The sequence below is a fragment of the Fistularia commersonii genome, chromosome 19, assembly GCF_037954325.1.
Source record: "Fistularia commersonii isolate RoL2024-O1a breed Wild chromosome 19, RoL_Fcom_v1.0, whole genome shotgun sequence".
NCBI lineage: Eukaryota > Metazoa > Chordata > Actinopteri > Syngnathiformes > Fistulariidae > Fistularia > Fistularia commersonii.
In genome coordinates this window covers 9,905,016-9,918,624 of record NC_141302.1, presented here as the reverse complement: position 1 = coordinate 9,918,624, position 13,609 = coordinate 9,905,016, and the positions used below count along the sequence as shown (strand labels likewise).

The following is a 13,609-nucleotide window of genomic DNA, read 5'->3' as shown; positions in this document are numbered from 1 at the left end:
AATTGTTATTGTACAACCACGGTGAGTCGAAGTGGAGCTCTGTGTCCGTTATTGATCCAACCACGGGCCCATCCATCTGGTCCGTCAAGAGTCACTCTCATCACATCAGTCCACAAAACCTTTGAAAAATCTGTCTTCAGATATTTATGTGTCTGTGTGAACTTATTTATTTCTCTCATATTTATGTGAACTTATGTGTCTTGTTCAGTGGTGGTCGGGTTCCAGCCTTTCTTACCTTGGCCATGTCTCTAAGAACTGAACGCCTCAGACTTCTCAACACTCCAGATAGGTTGCAGTTGTGGAATATGGCAGCACTGGAGGATAATGGGTTCCCGGTAGCTTCATGTTTGATTCTTCTCAAATCTGCTGCGGTTAATTTTCATCTTTTCTTCTTGACACGTTTCTTGTGACCCTGTTGATTATTTGCAACAAGATGTTCGATGATTCTGTGATCACACCCCAATATCTTAGATATTTCACGATTGCTGGAGCCCTCTGAAAGACTTTGTACAATTTTTGACTTTTCAAAGTCAGTAAAATCACTTTTTTGACACATTTTTCCAGAGGAGAAGACTAACAAATAATTATGCATCCCTTGATATCGGGTGTTGATCTACTTAGGTCACACCCTCCCTTGTTACACAAATACACATCACCTAATATGCGTTCAATCCAATAATAAATAAATCCAATTCTAATCCACATTCTCAGATAATTTCCTTTTTGCTAATTTGAAGTTTTGTTCTGATCTGAAATTTTCTGACAAGCAGGCTCATTTTATTCATCCAAACCCACATATGATCATCTGCCAGTTTATGACATCCTTTCATTCCATCCATTACTTTAGTTTAAGAAATAGGACATATCTTTCACTGTAATCTAACGCAGCCAAATTCATTTAAATGTTGTGTCAACAGGTGGATTCCATAAAAAAATGTATTTTACTTAGGTGTGAATGACCCCAAAGATTGGCGAGATCCGACTGATGTACTTGGTGTGTTATATGGTGTGTCCTGATCGAAGGTACGCATGGATACATAGATGGAATCAATTAGTTGACTTGCTTCATGTTACCCAACTGTTTGAATGGTAAACATTGTTTCTGGGTGGAACTGGGAGTGGGAAGTGTATGCGTGTGTGTGTGTGTGTGTGTGTGTGTGTGTGTGTGTGTGTGTGTGTGTGTGTGTGTGTGTGTGTGCGTGCGCACGAGCGCGTGCGTGCGCGTGTGCGTGAGAATAAGACAAATCAAACATTAGAAAGGGGAAGAGATGTAATTAAAACGATGACTCAAACAAATAAGTTGTTGGTGGCTGTTTAAAATTCTCCAAAAGGTTTAGCAAAACACATTTGTTTTTACAGTGAAGTAATACAATGTCTGTAAATGAATGGATAAATGAATGGATAAAAGAAGTTAGCAATAACAGTAAAAATTGCAACTTATAAAATGGCCGATTTCAACAGTAACTGAAAAAAGATCTCTCCCTCTCTGTCTTTCTTTCTCTTTATGTGTGTGTTTGTGAATCATCTAGAACTGATGGTGTGTGTCTACACCGATGACTACATCCTTTTGTGAGAGTGTGTTGCATGTTGAGGTTTGAGCCAGCACGTGCTTCCTTATATGGACACAGGGCTGGTGACTTTCCTCCACAGAGGGCGTCACACCTGTAATCCTTAGCCATGGTGAAACACTGATGACGGTAGAGAACCCAGGAAGCACGTTGCCCTGATAATAGTCAAGCAAAAACAAGTTTGAGTTATACAGCCATTAGCGAAGATGACTTGGTGCTGTTCCAGTAAGAGAAGAGCGTGTTGGCTAAGAGGAGGGGGTACGTAGGTGATGTCAGGCCTAGCCAGAGGCTCAACATGTCAATCAAACATCACCACTGCCTCATCGTTACCTGACAAGCGCAGACAGAGACCAGACATACCCTTGCTCAAGTCAGACACATGTACATCTTAACTGAGTCAGCAATTTTCTAGAATCCTAAATGTATCAAAAATAAAGAATAGACAGGACATCTTTAGTCAAATCTTATCTATGAAGTCATGAAGCCGGTCCTTCTTTTATTTCGGAACACAGTTCTCCCACTTTTCATGTAGACATTTGACCCCCCCCCCCCCCCCATCTCACAAAGTGCACAGCCTTATTTCAAGACATTTCTTTATTATTTGGTTGTTTCTTGTAAATTCTTGGCAATTTTATTACTTATCCTACTGCTTATCCTGCTCTCGGGGTTGCGGGGGATGCTGGAGCCTAGCCCTGAGGGAGACAAAATCATACATTGTTTAATTTTTTTTACAAATAAAAAACTGACAAGTGTGGCGTGCAAAGGTTTTTGCCGTCTTTTCTTTGAGTGCAACCAATTGCCTTCAGACCTTGCCTGATGATTCCTGAATGATCCAATGTTGACCTAATGACTGGAGTCCACCTGTGTGTAATCTTAGTAAAAAACAGGTGTTCTATGACCACCTCGGAGGTTTGTCAGGAGATAATTGGGAAGCAAAAAGCACAATGAAGTACAAAGAAACACACCAGATAGGTCAAGGATAAAGTTATGGAGAAGTTTCAAGAGGGGCGAGGCAATAAAAACATATCCCAAGCTTTGAACATCTCACAGAGCACTGTTCAGTCAATCATCCAGAAATTGAAAAAATACCTACCAAGACATGGCCATCCTAAACTTTCAGGCCGATCAAGGTGAACAATGATCAGAGATGCAGCCAGGACACAAAGGGTGACTCTGGACGAACTGCCCACAGGACAGCTATTGGTTGTGCGCTGCACAAATCTGGCCCCTTATGGAGGAGTAGCAATAAGAAAGCCATTTTTTGAATAAGAATAGAAAACAAACACTGTACATCACTCTGACCATACATACCTGCTGTCAAATACAGTGGTGGCAGCATCATACTCTGGGTGCTTCTTTTCAGCAGGGACAGGAAAGATGGTCAGAGTTGATGAGATGGATGGAGCCAATGACAAGGCAATCTTAGAAGAAAACCTGGTGGAATCTGAAAAAGACTTGAGACAGGGGCGGAAGTTCACCTTCCAGCTGGACAAAGACCCTAAACATAAAGCCAGGGCTACAATGGAATGGCTTCAAACAATGGCCAAGTCAAAGTCCAGACCAAAATCCAATTGAGAATGTGTTGCACGATCTGAAAATCTCCATCTAATCTGACTGCGCTTGAGCTGTTTCTCAAAGAAGAATGGGGAAAAAATGAGTCTCTTGATCTGCAAACCTGGTAGAGATAAACCCCAAAAGACTTGAATCTGTAACAAAGTATTGAATTGGGGGGGTGAATGCTTTTGCACACTGCACTTTTGAATTTTTAATTTGTGGAAAAACATGTAACAAATCACAATTCAAAGTGGTATGCCACTATGTATTGGTTTTTCCAAATAAAATTCCAATAAGATGCATTAATATTTGTGGTCATAATGCAACAAATCGTGGAAAAGTTCAAGGAGCATGCATACTTTTGCAAGCCACTGTATATCGACTTCTATTTAAAGTCTGAATTACCATCCCCTGGTGGTGAATTGTAAAAATGCAAATTTGTGCTGTATCAAAGGTACTGGATTTCAGGAATCATCAGTTTTTGTCTTTGTGCTTCAGACTGTTGGACAGATTTATGTTTCAAATCATAATGTAACATGATGCAATGAAAAAATCCATTAGATTTCTGCATGTGTGTTTCTTAAAGTTCAGTGCTTGGAGTTTAGTTCCACAATGTTTTTTTTTTTTTTTGCTGCTGCAAATTGTATTTAGTACAGCAGGGCTGTATGATATAATCATCACAACCATGGTAACCAGGAAACACCCTGTTGACATCACTCAAGGCCGACCCCTCAAAATCTTATTCTGTCATTTCATGACTGAGGTAACTTGTAATGATGTCACACATCTATCTGTTGGTAAAGATAGTAATATCAGACTGAAAATGATGCCAACTTCTAGAAACTACCTCATAATTTCTTGTATTTTTTTACTGCTGTTTTATGAATGAAGCCTTTTCTGTCATACTATTATATATTTATAATATATAATATTTGATGCAATTTATTCTATATATGTAATATTAATAATTCCTCCTTTATTAATCCCCATGGGGAAATTCATTCTCTGCAATTAACCCATCATGGATGAACCATGAGCAGTAGGCATGCCATCAACCAGCGCCAGGGGACAGTTAGGAGTTAATAATTATAATCTAATAATAAGCTAATCATCCAGGTAAGATTTGTCAAATACAATTAATTTTTTGAATAAATGCATACTTCAGATTTCAATTTGAACTGAAAATTGAATACTATGTAGTTACTTTCTCCATTTTATTGATATGAATTGTTGAATTGATCTTTGATCTACAAAGACATTTCAAAACTAAATAGGCGGTTAAGCGTAATTAATAAAATACTTTAAGGAAAATTGTGACTTTTAGGATATTTGCCTCCCTATCAACACTTTTCAATCATGCAGCAGACAAAAATGCAACAAAAATGTTCAAAACACGATACAGTATTGAATTGAATTTATTAGAATATGAATATCTTTATAATCTCCAGAATCACACTGAATACAGCTTTTTAACATCATTAACAGATGATTTAAATGATGAGGCCACTCAAAAGGAAATGTAATACATGTTTACAGTGCATCAAATGAACCCACAGAACCGTTCCAGTGTTCCAAAGACTTTAAGGATTCACTAAACTTAAAAGCCTGACTGTGTTAACACACACTATTAACTCGTGAGGCGTTCAGGCGGATGTTTGCTGAAGAGACTGTCAGGTTACAGGAGTCACTCTGAGACGAGGAATAAAGTTTCAAAGAGCCGCACTGACACTGAAGGCTCAGGGCTGTGGCAGAGCAAAAAATCTAAATGATTGATCGGTTAATAATCTATAATCATTGCTGTGTTTCCTGACTGACTGGCAGGACTGGATAATGTAGGAAGATAAGCAGATAACCCTTTTGTTTTGCCAGATACAACATAGAAAAACACCCGCAAAAGCATTATTTAAATTTGTATCACCATGTTGTCATTAACCTTGTGCAGATTTCTAGATAATTTCTATACTGATTCAACAGCATTCCTTGAGGAGTTTTTAGCAAAATGTTGCTTTTGAGCTGCTTTTGTGCCAATTGATGTTAGTATTTTGTTAATTTGAACCAATAGGCGATTTAATGGGAGAATTTCAGAAAGTGTTTTGTAATTTGCATTTGGATTTAAAGTTTTCTCTTTTCTTTGATTTATGTTTTTTTAGTTTAAAGGTGTTTCATTTGACAAGAATGAAAATCATTTGTGTGTGAAACATGTAGAATTGTGAGACAGGTCAATATCAACATGCTCTCATCAGTAATGAGTAAACATCATTGAACCCCATTTGAGCATTATTTTAAAAACTAGAATGGCTTTACTCATACACAATGCTTATTGCTTTCAAAAACATTCATGAACAAAAGAAACAAACAAAGCAAAATCAATTATCACTTCACATCCACTTATAATCTTGCAAAATAAATAAAAGGAATAGGAAAAAATTATGAATGAAAAACATCCACAAACCTGAGTGGAAGTAATGAAAGACAAGGGGAAAGGACTTGGCACATAAAATGAATACAAAAATAGACAAAACAAAAGATATGTATCAAATAAAAACAGATTTCAAGTGAACTTCCTTTCCAGAGTACCACCGATACACTAAAATGGACTGTGTGCTAATATGAAAATCAGTGCATAATATTGAACCTCTAGAAATTCAGTGAAACATGCATTTATGCTGACTATTGCAATATTTTCCCCAGGTCTTTGGCTGAAAAGAAGACTGAATAAGAGGATGTGTGTGTGTGTGTGTCTTTGTGTGTGTGTGTGTGTGTGTATGTGTGTGTGTGTGTGTCTGTGTGTGTGTGTGTGTGTGTGTGTGTGTGAGAAACGGCAGCCAACATGCGTCAGGCACTTAAAACTACTTGAATAAATGTGGGAGGCTAGTTTTTTCTGTTGAAACTCTCTCTCAAATAAAAGATTTCATGTAAGTCTTTAAACTGTAAATGAGTTACAGCAAAACCAGTACTACTTATATTCAGATTGCAGGCTTTTCTATTATTGAACATGTAAAGCCACTTGTTCACAATTTCAAGACCTGACAAAGAGCCAAAGCCATAAAATTATAAGGAATAATTCAACACTATACAGAAAGGAATGCAAAACTTAAGGAAAGTGTTCAACTCACCTGTGCCAGTGCATTTTAAGTGTGATGGTCAATGCAGCAGAAAAACAGACTCACTAGTAGTCAGTATTTTGACAGAATTTTTCATTTGCTACTAGACCACTGACCCTACTCTCATGTTCCAACGGCAGACACAAAAACAGCAGCTGATTTTCAAGCAGCCAATATTTCTAAAGCTTACTAACTGGCAGGGAAGTTCCAAAATACACTGTTAAATCATTGGATAAGACAAACCAAAAGCATGAATAAGCCATACAGTTGAATCAAACTGATTCTAGGGTATGTCAAGTTTTAGTTAATGGCCAAAGAAGTATTTGATGACCAACTTCATTTTCATTTTTAATCTTTCCAATCCATTAGACACCAAGATCTGCTACATATGACCTGTTCTATTCCAACTAACTTCTAACTCTTTGGATCTATTGTGATAATTTGCACCCCCTTTAGTCTGTAAAGCTGTTAGACTTCAGAAATCCTCAATAACCATCAACGAAAGACTGGTGTTCTTTCAAATGTGTGGCACGGTAAACTTCCTTTAAAAGGTCTGTCAGCTGTTGGGTGACTCCCAATTATTTATCCACCAATCCAGATACTTAACTGACTTTGGTAATTCATCGAGGAAAACTGAGATCAACAAAACCAGAAGTGCATATGTCACCTCCTTAAATCAAGTTACGCCGTTTAATATTGACTAAACTTTAGAGGTACTACTGAGCTTTTTTTCAACTTTGTGCTGAGCTAAGCTAGCTACTTCCATATTGATAGTATTACTGCTAAGTTAAATGAACCAGCTGCTAATTGCCTCCATCATGTTAGTGTTGATGGCTCTGTATTTTCTGGAGAGAAAAAAGCAAACATGTCACATTCCCTGAAAACCCCTGTTTCCTTTTCATTAAAAAGAAAAAATAATTTAACAATCGAGTTGCTTCAATAGCTTTCACAATTCTTCTAAACCTAAATGTAGAGATAAGATAGAATAAAACATTTGGCAGTGCAATATTTGTTATACTGAGAGAACTACTTGAATATACAGCAGGGAGTACATTTCCAGCTTGTGGTTGATTGTACAACTTTTAAATATCAGATTCTCACCTGGTGACTATCTATGTGCAATAACACATGTATGTGGCGAATCAACTGTCACACCAACAGTTTATGTGAGTATATTCAAGATAACATCTTGTTCTGTGGCCATGCATAGAAACAAACAAACAAATAATTAAACATCACTTCAGTGATGAATTCATCATCGAGCAACTGATGAAAAACATTCATGAATCTTAATCCATCACTGACTAAAGGGAATCATTTAGTGACTGATCCCTTCACTATTCACATTTGCAGTCCCATGGCAAACTTTACTGGAAGGTCACAAAGAGAAAATGTCAAGAAACACTGCTCATGCATGAAAAATAAGGAAGTAGGCAACTGAAACAAGGCACAAACCTTATAAAAACTGTCTAATGGACATGATGGGTTTACTCTGTTCTGCCTGTACTTGATTAAAGGTCAGTAGCAAAGGCTTTTATTGAAATAACCTGAGAGGGTCCCTTTTACTTCCAGGAAGCAATTTCCATCCTTCAGAGTGGTTTCCTAATGCTGAGAGAAACTGTCACAGTGTGTAAAAAAAGCATCTTCCAATCACTTCCATAGGTGTTACTTGACAATGTTTGCAGTCCTTCTTGGCCTCAGAGAGAAAGGCAAATAAAAAAGCTTCAGGTATCCACAGACAAATCAAACACCAGTCCAGCTCCTGCAGCGCAAAAGGGGACTGTGAAGGCAGGCAGATGAATTCTAGGAGTACCGTACACAGTGTTTTCTTCTGACAGAACATGGCTGCACCTACCATCTGTGCAAGCAGGCGGCACTATTGTGCAGCCAGCCTACACATGTGAGCGGATGTGATGGCCAGACTGGAGTGCCTGCCTACTTCTGAGGGGGATCAACCAGAGGATTTTCCAGCGTGTGCCACAAACTTCAGCTAGCGCCCACTGCCAGGATCTTTTCATGCTATAGCTGGAAGTATAATCCACAAAAAGCATTTTAAATGAGCAGTTCAGTTTCTGAGGAGCTATTGAGCCCTACTTTTACACTGGGCAACTGTGAGCTGTGTAGACTAATGTTTAAAAGACCAGTTCCTAAAACACTACTTTAATGCTACAGCAACCTATTTCATATGATGAAGTAAGTATTAAGTGTTCAGCAGACTCACATTTCACTGGAGAACTGGGCCATCTTCTCAATGGTGGTGGTGTCCTGTCAGAAGAAGAGGATGGTGCAGAATTAGGGGATCAATTCACAGAATGCAACCACTCTGTCCCCCCTGAACATATGGGTATGAAGGTTCCTGTTCACTACGGATTTGTCAATTTACTCCAGTCAATTAATCATCAGCAGTTTTAGTTGCTTCTTTCTTAAAAATTATGGGAACATTTTCATCAATGAAGTGTCAATCAAACACCGTAAAAAATCCCCAAATAACCAAAAAGCAGAAAATATGTTCTGTAAATGTAATCCCAAAGCGGATGAAAAGTCTTCGACTCACAGAGAGGATACCAGCCATCTGAGTATAAAACAAGCTGGTCATCCCACCAAACATGACCACTCCCATCAGTGCTGAAACCCGCAGGAGTGCCAGTTCATGACGAGTCGTAAACTTCTCCTGGCAAAGGGGAAACAGGAAAATGCACTGTTAGTTTGAAAAAAATCCCATTCTAATTAAACACATGACATATGTTGTATCTGACTTTCAAAAGGCCACATGACTTTCACTTAGAAAGAGTTAGAAAGAGAAAGGCCCATTCATGTCTGAAGTGCACAAGAATTAAAAAATATAATTTCATCAAACGAGGACAAAATATATTCTGCAAAACATACCTGGTCAAGTTCTGTTAACGGCTGGAAGTAGTAGTACTGGCAGAAGTCTAGCACCAGGGTGAACAGACTGAGCACCTGAGCATAGAAACAAAGTTGCAGGAACAGCCAGTGGTTGTCTTCTCCCACACAATTATTGATCCTGGAAGGAAACAAAATCTTGTAATCGAACTTGTGTATTTTTCCCACAAATGTGAACCTCACGACGACAGGACTTTTAAGTTTGTGACACATTTCTTAGATCATCCATCCATCCCGCTTATCTGAAGTCAGGTTGCGGGGGGAGCAGCAGGAGCAGTGAAGCCCAGACCTCCCTCTCCCCCGCTATATGATCCAGCTCCTCAGGGGGGACCCCGAGGCGTTCCCAGGCCAGCCTGGAGACATAGTCTCTCCAGCATGTCCAGGGTCTTCCCAGTGGTCTCCTCTAGATGGACATGGTTAGAATATCTCCCCCGAGAGGTGTCCAAGAGGCATCGTGACCAGATGCCCGAGCTACCTCATCTGACTCATCTCCTGGATGACCTAACTTCTCACTCTATCCCTAAGGGGGAGTTCGGCCACCCTGCACAGGAAACTCATTTCAATCGCTTGTATCCACGATCTCATTCTTTTGGCCACTCCCCACAGCTAGTGACCATAGGTGAATGTAGATTGGCTGGTAAATTTAGAGCTGAGCTGAGCGTGACGCCCTCCTCACGAAAGACCGGTACAGTCAGCATCGGTCAGCATCGTCCCTCAGGAAGTGGTTGTAGTTCTGCCAGAGATGGGAGATAAAACTCCTTCTGACAGGGGACTCTGCTAGACGTTCCCAGCAGACCCTCACGTTACGTTTGGGTCTGCCAGGTCTGACCAGCATCCTCCTCCACTATCGGAGCCAGCTCAGTTGACAGCTCCGCTCCTCTCTACACCCGAGTGTTCTGGACATGAGGGCACAAGTCTGACGATACAACCACAAGGCCGATCAAAGAACTGTGGCCTAAAGTGTGTTGGTGCCAAGTGCACATATAGATACCTTTAGGCCTGAAAACTGTGTTTGTTTTGGACAATCTGTGATGAGCACGGAAGTTCAGTGACAAAACATCGCTTGGGTTGAGATCGGGGGGGCTGTTACTTCCAATCATGCCATTCCAAGTTGCACTGTTTTTGCCCACGAGTGTTGAGGTCTCCCAGTAGATCGAGGGAGTTCCCTCTCAGTGCACTCTCTAGCAGCCCCTCTAGGGACCCCAAGAAGGGTGGGTAAACTGAACTGTAGTTGGTTCCATAGCCACAAAGACCAGCCAGAACCCGCCCCCCCACCTGAAGCCGGAGAGGGGCTACCCTCTCATCTACCGGGTTGAACCGCAACGTGCAGGTGCCAAGACAGGGGGTCAATCAATATGCCCACCCCTGCCTGGCACCTCTCACCGGGTGCAACTCCAAAATATGCACGCTGTGTGTCGAGGTAAGTCCGACTATATCTAGTCCAACTTTCTCAGCTTTGCACACCAGCTCGGGATACTTCCCCACCAGGGAAGGTGACATTCCATGTTCCAAGAGCAGACTTCTGCAGCTAAGAATCAGACCGCCTAGGTCCCCCGCTCCGCCTACAGCCCACCTCACACTACACCCAGCTCTTTTTGCCCTTCCTGTGGGTGGAGAGCCCAGGGGAAGAGGGACCCATGTCTTTCCTTCAGGCAGTGCTTGGCCGAGCCCTATGGGTGAGGGCCCGGCCACAAGGCGCTTGCCACCGAGCTCCGCTCCCGGTTCTTAGGTCATACAAAAAATATTTACAAAAGACAAAACACAAATACTAGGGCTCCACATTATATTATTTCAATTAATATTGAGCTACATCTTTTTGATGTCTGCATTAAATTCATTTTTTGTAAATCATAGAAAAGGATCCATGACTAAATTGGAATTTAATGACCCATGAAATATGCCAAACATATGAAAACTGAAAACAAGCATATAAAGAACATGCAAACACCATCTGGATTTTCCCTGTGGGCATTGAACCAGGTCCTTCCTTCCTTGAGGTGAAAGACTCACAGCAAGAAGCAAAAAACAGAATTTTGTCACATGCATATTCTTCAGGTTGTTAGAGTGGTGCTCTGAAGAATATGCATATGGCAAGTAATTTTGTGAGTGCATGTATCCTCACCAGGGACAGTGATGATCCATCCGACGTACGCAATGGCCACAGCGACTGCAGTGGTGGGACCTTTTAGGCCTCATTAAGTTGCACTTGTTGCATAACTCCCATTGCTCTCGTTCTGTGAAAGGAAGCGCAGTCTTATAAAATAACACCGGTACAACTTGGGTACTACTTGATTGCAGCAGACATGGTAACATTGAAAGCCACTAACTGCTATAACAGAATTACAAATAAGAATTATTTGTCACCATTATTGCCAAAAATATAGTAAAAATATACAGGCTATATATATATATATATATATAGCATAAACACAGAGGCACGCTCATCTGTTTCCGCACCAGAGTGAGGTATGTGGGGGTCCACAGGTAGACGGCCAGGATCAGCTGTGGAGGCTCTGAACAGAGCTGCTATGCAGAGTGCTGAAGCAATATAATAACCTGGGGGAGCACATTGTTTTGTAAATGTAGGCGTAATGTTTGTTATATCAGCAAAGTGTAGCAAAGATAGATAGAAGATAGAAGATAACTTATACTTACAAACAACAATTGCCCAAGGGATATGCCCCTCATTGTAGTGTGGGAGAAGAACCAGCTTTGGAATAAAGAAAGTGTTGTAAAGCCAGATTCCAAAGACCATGCTGATGCACAGCCAGCCCATTGGGTCAACCACGAAGTGCAGTCGAAGCTTCATGATGCTGGAGCTCCAGGCAGTCCTACACTGTCCTATCAACACACAAATTGAGAAGGGCGAGATAATACACTGATATAAGTAAAATAGGATTTCACTGTAATATCTTCATACATATCAGTTCATCCATTCATTGTCTGCCACTTCTCCTCCTCAGGGTTGCGGGGGATGCTCGAGCCTATCCCAGGTGCCATTGGGCGAGAGGCCGGTTCCACCCTGGACTGATCGCCAGTCAATTGCAGTACCACATGTACAGACAGACAACCATTCACACATCTACCTAATTTTACCAATTTTTCCAATTAAACACTGCATGTTTTTGGACTGTGGGAGGTAACCGGAAAAACTGAGGAACATGCATACTCCTCAAGTCACCTGTGAGAATCGAACCAGGGCCCTTCGTGCTTTGTGCTTCGTGCTAAGAGACCAAAGCGCTAATCATTCACCTTGAAAAAAGCAGCAGGATTTTTTAAAAATAAAATACAGCACATCAAAAGTAAAAATGTAGTTGGTATCTGGGGGCACTTCGAATTTTGATATAAAACGAATCCCTCATGCAACATCAGACAGGCAAAACTATATCTATTGCAATGTTTGCCAACCTACTTCACAGTACCGACTGCTTCAATTTGAATTGAGGACCCAGTTATTTCAGATTGATGTTTTTGTTCACAAAGCTCTTTCAGCTGTGTGCCGAAGAGCCTTGTGGGCCAAAGAGATACTGTTATACATTTTCAAATTTAAATCAGCCACATCCTAAGGATGAGCACTGGATTATACCGAGCAAATAGACCAGACCAGCAGGCTGATGAACAAGTGCTTTCTGAGTATGATAAAATACTTAACAAACTTTAGAAGAGGTATAATTCATTCAATCCCTCTCATTGACCTAACACTGAAACTGAATGAACATTCACTAGTAAGGTGTTTTTCAGGTCTATCGGGTAGACATGGAGTGGCCCAGCCTGTTGGACGAAACCTCTCAATTATTCCTTGTCTCTAGATTTAGTAACTTACAAGTTACAAGAGAACCAACTACACTCTGAACTAAATTTCATACTTTATTCGTCAGACATCTGCTTCAGATGATATTCATACAAAGCAACTATATGAAATGGAAGTCTTACGTTGAACATAAATAATGCCATGTCCAAATTAGCATGACGCGAACTTAACACATTTAAAAGATAATGTTACCTGGACATTCCAGCTGTCATGAGCCGTGAAATATTAAGGCCTTCTCTACTGAAAACAGAATTTTCACAAAAGAGCGAAATTGTCGTATAATGAGGAAAAAAGCAACATTAGCATTTGTTCCATTTAATATATTAGCCGGAACATCCGAAACACTTTCGATTAGCCTGCTAGCGCGCACTACCTGCTTATAACCGTCCGCTCCATCATTCAAGCGGCAGAGACGATGACGGTCGTGATGGGCTTGGCACGACTCTGCGTGAGGGCTAACATCGGCTAACGTTACGGAAATCACTGCCGTTCACGTTCGACTTAATTCAACGCGGTAGTAAGTCATGTCATGAGAATCCGGAAAGAAAGAAAAAAAATACATACTCTGAAGCGCTGTCCAACTCGGCGCGTATTACTGCGGCCGCTTCCTAATCCGAGCCTCCGAGGGCTGGATAGGGTTCTGCTCTCCTCTGCGCAGTGCACAACAC

The 13,609-nt window shown here is 40.7% G+C and overlaps 1 protein-coding gene across 5 annotated transcripts; it reads right to left on the bottom strand.

Annotated features, from left to right (window-relative positions):
• Positions 1-4,521: 4,521 nt before the first annotated feature.
• Positions 4,522-13,601, bottom strand: zdhhc21 (zDHHC palmitoyltransferase 21). Of its 5 annotated transcripts, none has more exons than XM_086166290.1 (9): positions 13,506-13,601; positions 11,786-11,971; positions 11,588-11,686; positions 11,253-11,364; positions 9,113-9,251; positions 8,781-8,897; positions 8,448-8,491; positions 8,082-8,251; positions 4,522-8,006 (listed from the first exon to the last, which is right to left on the bottom strand). In XM_086166290.1, exons 2-8 carry the CDS (start codon positions 11,937-11,939, stop codon positions 8,119-8,121), a joined length of 798 nt encoding a protein of 265 aa, XP_086022416.1. In that variant the 5' UTR covers positions 11,940-11,971; positions 13,506-13,601; the 3' UTR covers positions 4,522-8,006; positions 8,082-8,118. The 5 variants fall into 5 exon arrangements, with proteins under 5 accessions (XP_086022416.1, XP_086022413.1, XP_086022411.1 ...); XM_086166287.1 differs by having other exon boundaries at positions 4,522-7,988; XM_086166285.1 differs by having other exon boundaries at positions 4,522-8,251.
• Between the last annotated feature and the right edge of the window lie 8 nt (positions 13,602-13,609).